Source organism: Staurois parvus, unplaced genomic scaffold (assembly GCF_062004578.1).
Source record: "Staurois parvus isolate SC_StPar_1 unplaced genomic scaffold, SC_StPar_1.0 ptg002784l, whole genome shotgun sequence".
Lineage (NCBI taxonomy): Eukaryota > Metazoa > Chordata > Amphibia > Anura > Ranidae > Staurois > Staurois parvus.
The window spans coordinates 21653-39856 of NW_028320580.1; the positions used below are offsets into that span (position 1 = coordinate 21653).

The following is an 18204-nucleotide window of genomic DNA, read 5'->3' on the forward strand; positions in this document are numbered from 1 at the left end:
AACCCAGTAGCATAAGGAAGCATTGGGGGTCACTTGGAATCTTCTCAGGAACCCAGAGGCATAAGGAAGCATTGGGGGTCACTTGGAATCTTCTCAGGAAGCAAGAGACATAAGGAAGCACTGGGGGTGACTAAGCATCTTCTCAGGAAACCAGGGACATGAGGAAGCAGAGGTAGCCACTTGGAAACTTCTCAGGAAGCCAAGCACACGAGGAAGCACTGGAGGTGACCAGGAAGCCAGGGACACAAGGAAATACTGGGGGTACACTAGGAAACTGCTGGGAGACTCAGCACTTGAAAAAAACCAGCCATTGCTCAAGCAATGCCGTTGTCCATGAATCCACCATAAAAAGAAAGGGAGACCGCCTGGCTGGACTGGGCGTGTAGATAATTGAATCAGCAGCAGGTGGGTAATCAGTCGTGGACAAAGGTCTTATAGGATAACAGGAGAACTTTGCAAGTTAAAGCTATGGAACCACATGTACCAGCATGCCTGCTGCTCTTTGGGAATGGATGAAACAGGTGATCAGTGGAAAAACATCCTTACATTGGTGGTCAGAAGAGAAGGCCCCTTTACATTGGCGGTCAGTTGAGAGGAGCCCCTTACATTGGTGGTCAGTGGAGAATGGTCCCTTACAATGGCAGTTCATGGAGAGGCCCCCTTACATTGGCGGTCAGTGGGAGAAATTGTCCTTACATTTTGTAAGCGGTGGAAAAAGGCACCCTTACACTGGTGGTTAGTGTTGAAGGGCCCCCTTACATTGATGATCAGTGGAGAAGGACCCCCCTACATTGGTGATCAGTGGAGAAGGACCCCCTTACATTGGTGATCAGTGGAGAAGGACCCCCTTACATTGGTGATCAGTGGAGAAGGACCCCCTTACATTGGTGACCAGTGGAGATGGGTCCTTTACATTGGTGTTCAGTAGAGAAGGGCCCAGTTACATTGGTGGTCTATGGAGAAAGGTCCTCTTATATTTGGTAGGCAATGGAGAAAGCCCTCCTTACACTGGTGGTCAGTATTGAAGGGCCCTTTACATTGGTGATCAGTGGAGAAGGACCCCCTAACATTGGTGGTCAGTAGTGAAGGTCCCCTTTCATTGGTGATCAGTGGAGAAGGCCCCCTTATATTGGTGGTCAGTAGTGAAGGCCCCCTTACATTGGTGATCAGTGGAGAAGGCCCCCTTATATTGGTGGTCAGTAGGGTTGGGCCCTGTTATATTGGTGATCTATGGATTAGAATCCTCTTATATTTGGTAGGCAGTGGAGAAAGCCCCCCTTAAACTGGTGCTCATAATTGAAGGGCCCCTTACATTGGTGGTCAGTAGAGCTGGGCCGTTCTATTGGTGGTCTATGGAGAAGGGTCCTCTTATATTTGGTAGACAGTGGAGAAAGCCCTCCTTAAATTGGTGGTCCTAATTGAAGGGCCCCTTACATTGGTGATCAGTGGAGTAGGGAACCTTGTGTTGATGGTCAGTGGCGAAAGACCCCTTATAAATAAACATTATTGATTGATTTTTATAAATTAAATTAGGTAAATTTAATGTTTTATATAAATTTGATACAAATCCTGTTAATAGGTTGAGTGTGTACACTGTGATTCTTTTAGGGCCGGTTCACACTCCATGCATTTCAGTTGCTTTTTTTCTGCATCCAAAACGCACAGAAAGCAGGTTATATGGTTGTCAGTGTCAGTTCACATCAGTGCTCGCAGTTCCGGTCAGGGGCGTCCCTAGGGTTGGTGTCACCCGGTGCGGTAGCTCTTGGTGACACCACCTCCAACGATTCCCGGAGAATGGATCGGATCTGCAGATTGAGCATAATGGATTGGAGTCCGATCCATTATGCTCCCCAATCCGCAGATCGGATCCATCCTGCCGGGATCGTCTGCTTTCTTTACAACTTACCTTTTCGTGGAGCGGGTCCGGAGTCACCCCGTATAGGTTGCATGCCGACGATCCCCGCAGGATGGATCGGATCTGAGGATTGAGCATAATGGATTGGAATCCGATCCATTATGCTCCCCAATCTGCAGATCTGATCCATGCTGCGGGGATCGTCGGCATGCAACCTATACAGGGTGACACCGGACCCGCTCCACGAAAAGGTAAGTTGTAAAGAAAGCTGACGATCCCCGCAGGATGGATCAGATCTGCGGATTGGGGAGCATAATGGATCGGACTCCGAACCATTATGCTCAATCCGCAGATCTGATCCATCCTGCGGGGATCGTCGGCTTTCTTTACAACTTACCTTTTCGTGGAGCGGGTCCGGTGTCACCCCATGCGGTCGGTGTCATCCGGTGCGGGCCGCACCTCCCGCACCTGCCTCGGGATGCCACTGGTTCCGGTGCATTCTGGTTGCAGAAAAAAAAAGTAGAACAGACTGCATTTTTCCTGCACAGAACTGCACTGGAACGTGTTAAAATGCATCAGAAAATGCACTGGAACACACGTGTCCCTATTTAAGAAAAAGAGGGGGAAAAAATGAACTGGAACACATCAAACACACATCTGTAACGCATATGGAACACATCTGGACTGCATTCCTATAGTGTGAACCAGCCTTTAAAGTCTATGTATAGACATAGGGGGTGTGTCCATGACCGCCCAGACTCACAGGAAGTGGGTTGAATGACGCCGGCTGTCATTCATCATGGAAGAGATGAGGCGCTGAATCTCAAAGTGTCTAAAGGAAATTGAGTTGGCATGCGCTTTTTTAATGCCGTTCAGTGGTTGTGCTTTTTTTTTTTTTCCTTTAGTTCACAGCTGGAGCCAAAATACTTCATCTTTGTTTTCTTTAATGCGCATTGCTGTGCTGCACTATGTGTTGTAAGCCGGTGCCGCACATTATACGTTGGTGTGAACTGTGCCTACTGGAAACAAAGGATTTCTGCTTGTCATTGCGCTTGGCACATGATGTGAAGGTGCTCTTATGGAGCTGGTAGGAGGAGACGGTATTGTATTAATAGACAGTATTTAGAAGATAATGCTGGATTAGATGACCAGCGTGCTGGTGAATAAAAACTGTATAATAAGATTTCCCACATATAGAGAATCCTTGCAGAGTCCTGAATGCCTGGGGGGCAGGAAAGTTTGGCTTGCTGAGCCAGTTCCACCAGGGGGTCATTAATGGGCACCAAGAGATCCCAGTGCAGAAATCTCGGCCACCTAGGGATGCATGGGCAGCACAGTGGTTAAATGGTTAGCACTTCCGCCTAGCAGTACTCGGGTCGTCAGTTCGAATCCCAACCACGGCACCAGTTTGCATGTTCTCCCTGTGCCTGCTTGGGTTTCCTCCCACACTCCAAAGACATGCTGGTAGGTGAGTTGATTCCTGTCCAAATTGTCCCTAGTATGTGTATGTATGTATGTGAGTTAGGGACCTTAGATTGTACACCCCTCGGGGGCGGGGACTGATGGGAATGTACAATATATATGTAAAGTGCTGCGTAAATTGACCGCGCTAATTGACCTGTAATAAATAATAAAATATGTGTGGCAGGTGTTAGAGCCCACCCTTTTGCTACTGCACATTTGTATGATGTGGGCGGCAATGGGTTAAAGGGATGTTTCAAAAACGAATGTATAGGATTCAGGAGTGTAGATAAGAAGGGGATAAGGGGGTCCAAAGCTCCTCCCCTTGGCATCTGTGGTGCAGCATTTAGCACCACCTGGCGACAGCTGCCGCACACCTGAAGCAATGCAGCCGCTGCTCCTGCTGCTGTCAGACTTCTGAGGTGGGTAGCAGCAGGTCAGAGCGAAGGAGGCTCTCCGTAGCTTCTCCTCAGCCAAGGATACCGCCAAGAGAAGGCTTCCCCTGCTCCAAACTGTCTGGAGAGTGGATTTCATGGGGGTGGGAGAGCTGTACTAGTCGGGGGGGGGGATGGGATCTGTACTCGTGGGGCATTTGGTTTGGGGACAGAGGTCATTTTTAGTTGTTCTCTGTATATTAATCTGTGCATTATGTTCTCCTGACTCTGGCGCTCCATGTGTTATGTACTCCTGACCCCTGTGCTCTGTGCACGTCTGACCTCTGTGCACGCCTGACCCTTGCGCTCTATGTATTACACACTCCTAAACCCCTGCACTCTGTGCATTGTGCACTTCTGACCTCTGCGCTCTATGTATTACACACTCCTGACCTCTGTGCACGCCTGACCTCTGTGCTCTGTGCACGCCTGACCCTTGCACTCTATGTATTACACACTCCTAAACCCCTGCACTCTGTAAAATGTGCTTGCCTGACCCCTGCGCTCTGTGCATTGTGCACTCCTGATCTCTGTGCATGCCTGACCCCTGCATTCTGTGCATTGTGCACTCCTAACCTCTGCACTCTATGCATTACGCACTCTTGACCCCTGTGCTCTGTGCACGCCTGACCCTTGCGCTCTATGTATTACACACTCCTAAACCCCTGCACTCTGTGAATTGTGCATGCCTGACCTCTGTGTTCTATGCATTACACTCTCCTGACCTCTGTGCTCTGTGCACTCCTGACTTCTGTGCTCTGTGCACTCCTGACCCCTGTGTTCAGTGCGTTGTTCACTCCTGACCCCTGCTCTCTATGCATTACATACTTCTGACCCCTGTGCATTGTGCACTCCTAACCCCTGCACTCTGTTCATCAAACACTCCTGACCACCATGCTCTTTGCGTTACACAGTCCTGACCCCTGTGTTCTGTGCATTGTGCACTCCTCACCCCTGCACTCTGTGCATTACACACTCCTGACCTCTGCACTCTATGCATTACGCACTCTTGACCCCTGTGCTCTGTGCATGCCTGACCTCTGTGCTCTGTGCATGCCTGACCTCTGTGCATGCCTGACCCTTGCACTCTATGTATTACACACTCCTAAACCCCTGCACTCTGTGAATTGTGCATGCCTGACCTCTGTGTTCTATGCATTACACTCTCCTGACTTCTGTGCTCTGTGCACTCCTGACCCGTGTTCAGTGCGTTGTTCACTCCTGACCCCTGCTCTCTATGCATTACATACTCCTGACCCCTGTGCATTGTGCACTCCTAACCCCTGCACTCTTTGCATGTTGCATTCCTGACCCCTGCACTCTGTTCATCAAACACTCCTGACCACCATGCTGTTTGCGTTACACAGTCCTGACCCCTGTGTTCTGTGCATTGTGCACTCCTCACCCCTGTGCACACTTGACCCCTGCTCTCTATGTATTACACACTCCTGACCCCTTCACTCTGTTCATCATACACTCCTAACCACCATGCTCTTTGCATTACACAGTCCTGACCCCTGCACTCTTTGCATGTTGCACTCCTGACCCCTTCACTCTGTTCATCACACACTCCTGACCACCATGCTCTTTGCATTACACAGTCCTGACCCCTGCGCTTTACACAGTCCTGACCCGTGTTCTCTGCATTGTGCACTCCTCACCCCTGTGCACACTTGACCCCTGCTCTCTATGTATTACACACTCCTGACCCCTTCACTCTGTTCATCATACACTCCTGACCACCATGCTCTTTGCATTACACAGTCCTGACCCCTGCGCTTTACACAGTCCTGACCCATGTTCTGTGCATTGTGCACTCCTCACCCCTGTGCTCTGTGCACTCCTGACCCCTGCTCTCTATGTATTACACACTCCTGACCCCTTCACTCTGTTCATCACACACTCCTAACCACCATGCTCTTTGCATTACGCAGTCCTGACCCCTGCGCTTTACACAGTCCTGACCCCTGCGCTTTACGCAGTCCTGAGCCCTCCCCTTTGGAGGCTGGGCAGTATATGACTTTTGTGCTCTTTATGCTATATTGCACCACAGTTGCTGGTTGCTCAGTATTCAGTGACTATGTTAATGGAGTTCTTGTGTGCAGAGGATCATACAAATGATTGTACGGAGGTGGATTGTGCCATGTTACTGATTACATTTGTCACAGTCCACCTCAGCTCCTCCCACATTTTTGTCACACCCACAATCCACCACGGCATGCTACACCTACTTATTTCCCTCTGGGTGCCTAGGGCTGCCCTAAGACATGGACTCTCTTAGGAACACAGCCTGGTTCCCTAGCAGCTGCCTGAATCCCCTGTCCAACGTTAGGATTTTCTCCTGGGGTAGAAAGGTTTTCTGAAGGGTAGAATCCGGCCCAGGTACACCATAATTTGGGCCGGGACCAAATTTGACTTGGCTATGTTTATTAGCCAGCCTAAACGCTCCAGGCGTCTCATCACCAAGGTTATGTCCCGCTTCAGCTGTTCCTCTCAGTCTGCAAACATTAGGAGATCGTCCAGGTGAGCCACCAGTGAGATTCCCCTTAGATGAAGAGACACCAGGGCCTCGGCCATGATCTTTGTGAAAATCCTGGGTGAGGAGGAAAGCCCAAAGGGCAAGGCTCAGAACTGCAGGTGAAGGATTCCCCTGGGGCCCCACACTGCCAACCTGAGGAATTTCTGAAAGACATCTGCAATTGGAACGTGTAGGTAGATGTCCCTTAGGTCTATTGAGACCAGAAAGCAGTTGGGAGGAAGAAGAGACATGACCGAGAAAATGGAATCCATACGGAATCTCTTGTATTTTATGGTCTTGTTCAAGGGCCTGAGGTTCAGAATGAGTCTGTACTTCCTTGAGGGCTCTCTGACCACAAAAACGTTGGACTAAAAACCCTTGCAGATCTCTGTGGAGGGGCCCATGATGACAACCCTCTGCTCTTCCAACTCCTGCAAAGAAGAGAGCAGGGCTGAGGCCTTCTCTGCACATCTTGGGAGCTCCATCACTAACAACCTTTGTGGCGGTGGTCTCCGAAATTTAAGGCGGTACCCCTTCTCACTATACCCAGGATACAGGAACTGGAGGGCACCACTTCCCACTGTGGGAGGAAGACCCCCAATCTTCCTCCCACCAGGAGAACACCGTCATTGCGATTTTTTTTTTTTTTTTGGGCTGCTCAGGAGGATGGGAAATTACTCCTCCCCTGTGCTGCTTGCCCCCAGGGCCTTTTCTGCACCTCTGGCCTAATGGCTTGTACCCACTTCTGGGGACAAAATTTCCCCCCCCATGCGTCTGGAGCTTTTAAGGGGAAAGGCCTTTTTCTTGTCTGCAGTACAATCCAGCACCTTCTGAAGACTCAGGCCAAAAAGAAGATCCCCTGTGAATGGTAAGCCACAGAGTTTAACCTTCCCCTGCCATGTATTAAGCCACAGGGCTCTGTGGGCAGTTAGTTAGGGCCGCTAACCTTGCCATCATTCTTACGGACTCCGCTGAGACATCTGCAATATAGCCCACCCCTTGTAGTAAGGTCTGGAAGGATGCTAATATCTTGTCCTTCGGGGATCCTGACACAATATGGGCCTGTACCTGTGTGAGCCAATATTCCATGTTCCAAGCTACCACTGTAGTGGCCATGGCAGGCTTTAGGTTGGATAGTGTGGGATCCCAGGACTTTTTAAGAAGGGAATCCGCTCTTCTGTCCATGGTATCAGACAAGACCCCCATGTCCTCAAAAGCAAAATCCATTTTCCTGGCTTGAGACGTCGGATGGTGTCCTGGGGTATGTCCTCCCAGATCTGGACCATGGCATCACTGAACTCCTGGACAGTCTGAGGTGCGACCTAGCGGCGTCGGATGGACCGAAACATGACATCCCAGAGGTGTTCTATTGGATTTATGTCAGGTGAGCGTAGGTGCCATTCAATGGTGTCAATTCCTTCATCCTCCAGGAACTGCCTGCATACTCTCACCACATGAGGCCGGGCATTGTCGTGCACCAGGAGGAACCCAGGACCCACTGCACCAGCGTAGGCTCTGACAATGGGTCCAAGAATTTCATCCCGATACCTAATGGCAGTCAGGGTGCCATTGTCTAGCCTGTAGAGGTCTGTGCGTCCCTCCATGGATATGCCTCCCCAGACCATCACTGACCCACCACCAAAATGGTGATGCTGAACCATGTTACAGGCAGCAGAACGTTCTCCACGGCTTCTCCAGACCCTTTCACGTCTCTCACATGTGCTCAGGGGGAACCTGCTCTCATCTGTGAAAAGCACAGGATGCCAGTGGTGGACCTGCCAATTCTGGTGTTCAATTGGCAAATTCCAAATGAGCTCTACGGGCAGTGAGCACAGGGCCCACTCGAGGACGTCGGGCCCTCAGGCCACCCTCATGAGGTCTGTTTCTGATTCTTTGGTCAGGGACATTCACACCAGTGGCCTGCTGGTCATTTTGTAGGGCTCTGGCAGGGCTCATCCTGTTCCTCCTTGCACAAAGGAGCAGATACCGGTCCTGCTGATGTGTTAAGGACCTTCTACGGACCTGTCCATCTCTCCTAGAGTAACTGCCTGTCTCCTGGAATCTCCTCCATGCTCTTGAGACTGTGCTGGGAGACCCAGCAAACCTTCTGGCAATGACACGTATTGATGTGCCATCCTGGAGGAGTTGGACTGCCTGTGCAACCTCTGTAGGGTCCAGGTATGGCCTCATGCTACCAGTAGTGACACTAACCCTAGCCAAATGCAAAACTAGTGAAAAACAGTCAGAAAAGATGAGTAGGGAAAAAAATGTCAGTGGCCTCCACCTGTAAAACCATTCCTGTTTTGGGGGTTGTCTCATTGTTGCCCATTTAGTGCACCTGTTGTAAATTTCATTAACACCAAAACAGCTGAAACTGATGAACAACCCCCTCTGCTACTTACCTGACCAGATCAATATCCCAGGAGTGTCACTGACTTGATGCTACACTCTGATTACAAAGTCTTCCTTTCATTTTTTTGAGCAGTGAATTATCCATCCTGAGCACAATGACCCATGCTGGGGGATACATGAATACACATCCTAACTTTGAGAGCCACCAGCCAAAACTTTCTGTGGCTGGTGGCTCTCTATCCTGGTTGTCACTAACAGCTCCAGTCCCCATTGATTTTCATGACCAATCAGAGTGTTTTTTTGAATCCTGTAAGCACTATGACCGTTATGACGTAGTAAACCCATGCAGATTGGAGGCTTCATTTACAACAAAAGCCTTCAGCCTACTGGTGGCATAGCAGCCTAAGGGTTGCAGCGTTCATCTGTTCAATACTGCAATTTTCAGATACAATTACAGTATTAGAATTAAAACATAATTAAAAATGAAAAACAAAATTACGTTGGCGAATTTGTCAGCCTATAAAAATAAATAAAGAGCATTTTTTTATTAAAACAGTGTATCAAATAAAGCCTTATATGTTTTTTTTAAAGAAATATTTAAATGTTATTTAGGTATGCAAATTAGTTAGTTGTTAAGTTAATAACACATTGCAGCCACTGTTAAATTTGTCCTGGGCATCTAGACATCAATGACTTCTGAGCATAAAAGGCTAATCAAAACTGGATTATCCCTTTTAATCCCCCCCCCACACTCCCCAATTTCCCCTAATTTTTGGGGGGCTTTTATATAATGTAAACCAAATTGAAATTCAGCATAGGGCACCTCATATGTACAAAAGATAACATTTCGGGACCAGCAGCTCTACAAATAAATTCATTCCACGCAAAAGCCAATAAATGTAAATCATTTCACATTCTACAAACAACATCAATTCTGTAAGAAAGAAAAAAAAAATCTCCTTCCTTTTCCTCCAGTCGCTGAACGGTAATAAAAGACACATTTTAAACTAAAAAAAATATATAAAATGCAGCAAATTGTCCCGGAGAGGAATCTACACACAAATTCCTAGTCAAGCTGCTCGCTAAGGAGGGTCGTTAGTCAAAGGCTTCTACTATGATACATATAAAGATCACACGATATTGGTGGAAGCAGTTCTTGTGGCACCAAAGTGGACACTCTTCTTCAGTTGACTGCATGGAGGCTCTCTGGGAAATCACGCGGCCTTCTGGAAAAACCGGAATTAAGTTTATGGTCAGCGTGTTACACGGCTGTTCTGCATGCTCGGGCATGGGGCTGATGGTACGTGTTCTTTTCCATTGTCCCAGCGGGATGAGGCCCAGGAGAGGGCATGGGGGTGTAGAGGTAAATAGAAAAAGGTGGTGGTAGAGTTGGCGGCTCCACCACTGTGGAGGGTGGGGCCCTTCTGCGCTGTGGTTAATAATGTGATTGGATAATTTTGTCGAGTTATTTATACCAATGCCTTGCGTAATTCACCTCTTGACAGCCCAAATACAGTAAGCTGCTGATGAAGGGCTCCATAACTGTGGAGGGTGGGGCCCTTCTGCGCTGTGGTTAATAATGTGATTGGATAACTTTGTCAAGTTATTTATACCAATGCCTTGCGTAGTTCACCTCTTGACAGCCCAAATACAGTAAGCTGCTGATGAAGGGATATGATGGGGGAGTAGCGATGGGCTCTGAAATGGGGGTGGTGATTGGCTGAATTGCTGCCTGATAGTGAAGCTTCTTTGTATTGCCATTTGCCCCAGAGCAGGGATATGACTGGGCACTATGGTGCAGCACTGATGAGGGATACAAAGAGGAAAGCGGCCTTCCATAAATAATGGCATTAGTTTATGGTCAGTGTGTTAAATGGCGGCTCTGTGTGCCCGTACTGGGGCTGATAGCATGTGTCCTTTCCATTGTCCCAGCAGGATGAGGCCCAGGAGAAGAGGGCGTGGAGGCATAGATGCAAATAGAAAAGGTGGTGGTACAGTTAGCAGCTCCACCACTGTGGAGGGTGGGGCCCTTCTGTGCTGTGGTTAACAATGTGATTGGATAAATTTGTCAAGTTATTTATTCCAATGCCTCGCACAGGTCACCTCTTAGCAGCCCAACTATAGTAACCTGGTGAAGAAGGGCTCTGACGTGGGTGGGCGATGACGGGCTCCGTAATTGGAGGGTGTTTGAATGAAGCGCTGATGAGGGATACAAAAAGGCAAGCAGCCTTCCACTGTGGAGGGTGGGGCCACTCCGTGCAGCGGTAAGTAATGCGATTGGATAACTTTTGCTTAGTAAGTGCATCGAACACACATGAGGTAGCACTGGACTCCACTGGGTGTCAGAGAGGCAGAGAGGTGGGGCACATCAGACCAAAATCCTCAGAGGAAAGGAGAAGCCGGCTCCGAGCGCCAAGCCCAGCGACAGAAAGAATGCCATGATCGCTCCGGCTGTTTCTGCCTCATATACATCCACCATCCTGCAAAGACAAGTCAGAGGTGTCAGGGGAGGGAAGCAATATACAACGTACTCTGATACTTGATCATGGATAGCAGGGATATGCAATATACAACAAATACAAAGTATCGCTCAAGTCAAAAGCGAACAGATCTTACCTACTTCAATACCGGGCACTTCTACCCCCTTCCTGCCCCCAGGCCAATTTTCAGCTTTCAGCGCTGTTGTACTTTGAATGACAATTGCGCGGTCATGCAACACTGTACCCATATGCAATTTTTATCATTTTTTGAGACAGATAGAGCTTTCTTTTGGTGGTATTTAATCACCTCAGTGTTTTTTTATTTTTTGCTAAACAAACCAAAAACAACTGAACATTTTGAAAAAAATTTTTTTTCTTAGTTTCTGTTATAAAGTTTTGTAAATAAGTGATTTTTCTCCTTCACTGATGTGCGCTAATGAGGCTGCAGTGATGGGCACTGATAGGCTGCACTGATGATGAGGCACTGGTAGGTGGCACTGATGGGCATTGACAGGCATCACTGACTGGCACTGTAAGGCAGTGCAGGAGCGGGTTGCCGTTCATAAACGGCACCCGCCATTTTGGATTGTGAGCGCTCCCTGGGAGCGCCCGGCACCGTGATCCGGTGCCTGCTGTGTCCAGAGGACAGAGCAGAACACCGATCGCTGTATGGGACCTCTCTGTGAAGTCCCGATCATGTGATCACTGATTGGCCAATCAGTGATCACATGAATAGGTGTAAGCAAGATGTCACTTCTGACATCATTGCTTACTACGTGTGAAATCTGTGAATGATCACAGAGATCACATGGTATAGGGCTATTCACAACAGCCTTGTACCATGTGACAAGCTGTGACCAATCACAGCTCACACAGTATTTCTCAATGGCTGCAAGAATGCAGCCAGAGAGAAGGAGAAATGATTGCTTTTACAGCCTTTATGGGTGTAAAAGCAATCAGTGTAAAAAAAAAAAAAATCTTCACCACCACCCACAAGTAGTACAGTGTCACTATGGTGACACTGTACTGCTAGGGTGACAGTATGTTAAAAAAACACAAATAATATAAAAAAAAATAAAAATGTAAAAAAATTTTTTTTTTTAAATTACATTTTTAGTTATAAACTAAACTCTCCCCCCCCTTATGTCCCTATGCTCGATCCATGCCTGATGAAAGAACGTGCTGGTCCCTGCGCATGCTCAGAAACATGTCGCCGATGATGTTAGATGCCAATGCCACCAGCTCTGGAAGTACCAGGGACCCAGCCAGGCTTTACCATCCATGCCTCTCCTATTGCAGCGCCTATTGCTGATTGGCCGGGATCCTTTTTTCCAGAGCAGTCCTTCCATCTGGCGACAGACGTCCCGCACCTTATTCCTATGAGCCTGTTTTACTACACAGGTGTACCCTCGGGTTACAAATTTAATGCGTTCTCCGGGACTTTTTGTATTGCAAAAAATTCATAAACCGATATGCGGTTTCCCATAGGAATGCATTGAAAACCAATTAATCCGTTCCGGAGGTCAGAAAAAAGTTAAAAAAAAAGTATTTTTATCTGTTGAAAACTCTTTATAAAGTGCACTTTAAAGGCATAAATGCTGTACAGGGACATGATTAAAAAAAATGTCGTAAATGCATTGAAAACCAATTAATCCATCCGTATTGCGAAAATAATTTGTAAACTGAGGCATTATTTTCAATCGATTTTCATTCGTAAAACAAAAATTACATTAACCGAGGCGTTCGTAAACCGAGGTACGCCTGTACTGGGATGTGAGTTGTTGAACTTACCTTTTAACAAATAAACTGTTAGAACAGTCTACACTTAGAGGCGCCTTTGTTCTCCCACTCTAGAGTACTGCTTCGCTCTATCACAGCCTGCCCTAGTGCCTACTGGATTGCCCCTTGCCTGATCTGGAACATAAGATACGCCCGTTATTAACCTCGGAAACCACTAAGCAACTTATTCCCACCCTGCTTATCTCTCACCTTGACTGCTGTAACTCCCTCCTCATTGGCCAACCTCATCGCAGGCTATCCCCCCTTCAGTCCATCATGAATGCTGCTCCCAGACTCATCCACCTTACTAACCATTCTGTATCTGCCATCCCTCTCTGCCAATCCCTCCACTGGCCTCCACTCAGTGTCCTCCACCCCTCTTTGACAATCCTTCCACTGGCCTCCACTCAGTGTCTTCTACCCCTCTCTGCCAATCCCTCCACTGACCTCCACTCAGTGTCCACCACCCCTCTCTGCCAATCCCTCCACTCAGTGTCCTCCGCCCCTCTTTGACAATCCCTCCACTGGCCTCCACTCAGTGTCCTCCATCCCTCTCTGCCAATCCCTCCACTGGCCTCCACTCAGTGTCCTCCAACCCTCTCTGCCAATCTCTCCACTGGCCTCCACTCAGTGTCCTCCACCCCTCTCTGCCAATCCCTCCACTCAGTGTACTCCATCCCTCTCTGCCAATCCCTCCACTCGGTGTCCTCCATCCCTCTCTGCCAATCTCTCCACTGGCCTCCACTCAGTGTCCTCCACCCCTCTCTGCCAATCCCTCCACTCAGTGTCCTCCGCCCCTCTTTGACAATCCTTCCACTGGCCTCCACTCAGTGTCTTCTACCCCTCTCTGCCAATCCCTCCACTGACCTCCACTCAGTGTCCACCACCCCTCTCTGCCAATCCCTCCACTCAGTGTCCTCCGCCCCTCTTTGACAATCCCTCCACTGGCCTCCACTCAGTGTCCTCCATCCCTCTCTGCCAATCCCTCCACTGGCCTCCACTCAGTGTCCTCCAACCCTCTCTGCCAATCTCTCCACTGGCCTCCACTCAGTGTCCTCCACCCCTCTCTGCCAATCCCTCCACTCAGTGTACTCCATCCCTCTCTGCCAATCCCTCCACTCGGTGTCCTCCATCCCTCTCTGCCAATCTCTCCACTGGCCTCCACTCAGTGTCCTCCACCCCTCTCTGCCAATCCCTCCACTGACCTCCACTCAGTGTCCTCCACCCCTCTCTGCCAATCCCTCCACTGGCTTCCATTCAGTGTCCTCGACCCCTCTCTGCCAATCCCTCCACCTGGTGTCCTCCATTCCTCTCTGCCAATCTCTCCACTGGCCTCCATCCCTCTCTGCCAATCCCTCCACTGGCCTCCACTCAGTGTCCTCCATCCCTCTCTGCCAATCCCTCCACTGACCTCCACTCAGTGTCCCCCCGCCTCAGGCAATTCACCTCTTGGCAGCCCAAACACAATAACCTGCTGATGAAGGGCTCTACCACTGTGGAGGGTGGTGCGGCCCTTCTGCGCTGTGGTTAATAATGTGATTGGATAACTTTGCCAAGTTATTTATACCAATGCCTTGCGCAGTTCCCCTCTTGGCAGCTCAAATACAGTAACCTGCTGATGAAGGGATATGACAGGGGGGCGTAGTGAGGGGCTCTGAAATGGGGGTGGTAATTGGCTGAATTGCTGCCTGAGCCTGATTGTGAAGCTTCTTTGTATTGCCATTTGCCCCAAAGCAGGGATATGACTGGGCACTATGGTGCAGCACTGATGAGGGATACAAAGAGGCAAGCGGCCTTCCATAAATAATGGAATTTGTTTATGGCCAGTGAGTTAAATGGCCGCTCTGTGTGCCCGTACTGGGGCTGATAGCATGTGTCCTTTCCATTGTCCCAGTGGGATGAGGCCCAGGAGAAGAGGGCGTGGAGGTATAGATGCAAATAGAAAAGGTGGTGGTACAGTTAGCGGCTCCACCACTGTGGAGGGTGGTGGGGCCCTTCTGCGCTGTGGTTAATATTGTGATTGGATAACTTTGCCAAGTTTTTTTATACCAATGCCTTGTGCAGTTCACCTTTTAGCAGCCCAACTATAGTAACCTGGTGACGAAGGGCTCTGACATGGGTGAGCGATGAGGGACTCCGTAATGGGATGGTGAGTGGTTGAATGGCGGTCTGAGCCTGATAGTGAGGCTCCTTTGTATTGCCACCTGCCCCTGGAGCTGGAATATGACTGGGCACTAGGGGGGCAGCACTGATGAGGGATACAAAGAGGGTAACAGGTTCAGGTGTGGTGGAGACAGGTACTCACTTGGGTCCGAAGCACATGCAGAGACTGGCCAGGTATCCGTTGGACAGGGCAAAGACGATCATGATGCAGATGTACCAGGCGTCGTGTGCCAGTAGGACAGGCAGGTAATGGCGAGGCATGACGTTACACAGCATGAAGAGAGGCCAGAAGATGAGACGGACCACCACCATGATGGGGAGCAATTTACTGTCTTTCCCGGGCTGCAGAGAACACACCATTATCACTGGATATCATAGACATGCCATGTGTGCTGTATCTGTGTAACAATGTGATCAGCTACAGTAAAGAGAACCTGTCAGCTGCTTAAAGCTGCTACTTTTTTGTGCCCCTCTGATTCATTTTTGCTTTGGTGCCAAAACCTGTCCAATGAGTGCACTCTAATTAGACAGTGGGCTGGAGAACTGCAGCTGGGCGGGGCTTAGCCTAGAAGTGAGTCCTCAATATAAAGCAGCACTAAATCAGAGGGGCGCACTATGAGTTTCCTGGCTAATAAAGGTAATAGATATCAATTTGTTTTCAGAAAGCTATGTACAGCACTCCCACCAACCATGATCTGCCCGCACTACCTAGAGAAGCAAAGGGACCCGGTGGTGATGTCATTGGATCTAAAATAAGGTATGTCATGAAAACGGAAAAGGATTTGTTTAAAAATCACGCAGCTGCCTCTTGTTTCGGTTTTTATTCATTTTATAAAAAGGACCACAAATTCAGCACTCTACCTGCTGGCTGCCATTGCCTGACATACAAGCTGCATTATGGATTTCCCGGTAGGTTGGCGTTGTACTCACCCACATGAATCTCGCTGTGAGGCTTCGTCCCGCCCAATCAAACACATTAAACATCAGAAAACAGGAGACCGGGATGAAGTACATTCCTATACACAGGACATGAAGAATGATATCATGAGACAGAGTATAACCTAGACTGCCTGCACAGAACACACGTCATGCTGCCTTCACCAATGACACTACTGCCAGATGGGGGGCAATGAGGGGCTCTGACATGGGGGGCAATGAGGGGCTCTGACATGGGGGGGCAATGAGGGGCTCTGACATGGGGGGCAATGGGGGGCGATGAGGGGCTCTGACATGGGGGACAATGAGGGGCTCTGACATGAGGGGCTCTGACATGGGGGGCAATGAGGGGCTCTGACATGGGGGGCAATGAGGGGCTCTGACATGGGGGGCAATGAGGGGCTCTGACATGGCGGGCGATGAGGAGCTCTGACATGGGGGGCGATGAGGGGCTCTGACATGGGGGGCGATGAGGGGCTCTGACATGGGGGGCGATGAGGGGCTCTGACATGGGGGGCGATGAGGGGCTCTGACATGGGGGGCGATGAGGGGCTCTGACATGGGGAGTAGAGAGGGGCTCTGAATTCGAGAGATAAGGGGCTCTAACATGGATGCAGTGAAATTCATCGACACTGGGGTTGAAATGGGGCTGTGACATAGGGAGGCAATGAGTGGCTCCGCAATAGGGAGCAATTAGGGGCTCTGACATGGGGGGCAATGAGTGGCTCTGACAAGGGGGGCAAAAAGGTACTGACATGCGGGGCAATGACATGGGGAGAAATGAGGGGTTCTGACATGGGGAAAGATGAGGGGCTCTGACATGGGGAGAAATTAGTGGCTCTGACATGGGGGGGCAAAAAGGGACTGACATGGGGGGCAATGACATGGGGGGCAACGAGGGGTTCTGACATGAGGAAAGATGAGGGGCTCTGACATGGGGGGCAATGAGGGGCTCTGACACGGTTGGCAGTGAGAGGCTCTGACATGGGGGACAGTGAGGGGCTCTGACATGGGGGACAGTGAGGGGCTCTTACATGGAGGGCAATGAGGGGCTCTTACATGGAGGGCAATGAGGGGCTCTGACATGGGGGGAAGTGAGGGGCTCTGACATGGCGGGCAGTGAAGGACTCTGACATGAGAGCAATGGTAGGCTCTGACATGGCGGGCAGTGAAGGACTCTGACATGAGAGCAATGGTAGGCTCTGACATGAGGGGCAGTGAGGGAATCTGACATGAGAGCAATGAGAGGCTCTGACATGAGGGGCAGTGAGGGAATCTGACATGAGGGGCAGTGAGGGAATCTGACATGAGAGCAATGGGAGGCTCTGACATGAGGGGCAGTGAGGGAATCTGACATGAGAGCAATGAGAGGCTCTGACATGAGGGGCAGTGAGGGAATCTGACATGAGGGGCAGTGAGGGAATCTGACATGAGAGCAATGGGAGGCTCTGACATGAGGGGCAGTGAGAGGCTCTGACATAGGTGTTCACAATTGGAGAGATTAGGGGCTCTAACATGGATGCAGTGAAATTTTCTGATATTGGGGGTAATGAGGGGTTCCAACATGGGAAGTAATGAGGGGCTTTGACATATTGTGGGGTTGATGAGGTGCTCTACCAAGGGGGGCAATTGGAGGCTCTGACATGTAGGGTGATGAGGGGCTCTCTGACATGGGGGGTAATGAGGGGCTCCGACATGGGGAGCAATGAGGGGCTCCGACATGAGGGGTGATGAGGGGCTCCAACATGGGAGGAGATTAGAGGCTCTAACATGGATGCAGTAAAATTCTCTGACATTGGGGGTAATGAGGGGTTCCAACATGGGAAGTGATGAGGGACTCTTGACATGTAGAATGATGAGGGACTCTTGACAGACTGTAGGGGATGATGAGTGGCTCTGACATAAAGGGTGATGAGGGTTTCTGACATGTGGGGCAATGAGGTGCTCTGATATAGGTGGTGATGAGGAGCTTTGACATGGGGGGCGATCAGGGGTTCTGACATGGGGAGTGATCAGGGGTTCTGACATGGGGGGGATATATTTGGGTAGATAAGGAGCTCCAACATGTAAAGAAGTGAGGGGTTCTAACATGGATGCAGTGAATTCTTTTGATACTGGGAATGATGAGGGGCTCTGACATACATAGTATATGATGATGATGAAATACAATATGGAGGATGGTCAGAAGATCCAACGTGGGGTTGTTTTTGTTTGGTTATGACTTTT

At 49.5% G+C, this 18204-nt stretch overlaps 1 protein-coding gene across 2 annotated transcripts in view; it reads right to left on the reverse strand.

Moving 5' to 3' along the window:
• Positions 1-9128: 9128 nt before the first annotated feature.
• SLC29A1 (solute carrier family 29 member 1 (Augustine blood group)) overlaps positions 9129-18204 on the reverse strand; it is a 92418-nt gene continuing 83342 nt past the window's right edge. For both annotated transcript variants that reach the window (XM_089666695.1, XM_089666696.1), the window contains exons 11-13: positions 15973-16058; positions 15185-15384; positions 9129-11100 (exon numbers count right to left, since the gene is read on the reverse strand). In XM_089666695.1, coding sequence (XP_089522821.1) covers positions 10989-11100; positions 15185-15384; positions 15973-16058 — 398 coding nt within the window. In that variant the 3' untranslated portion in view covers positions 9129-10988. The remainder of the gene's footprint in view (positions 11101-15184; positions 15385-15972; positions 16059-18204) is intronic.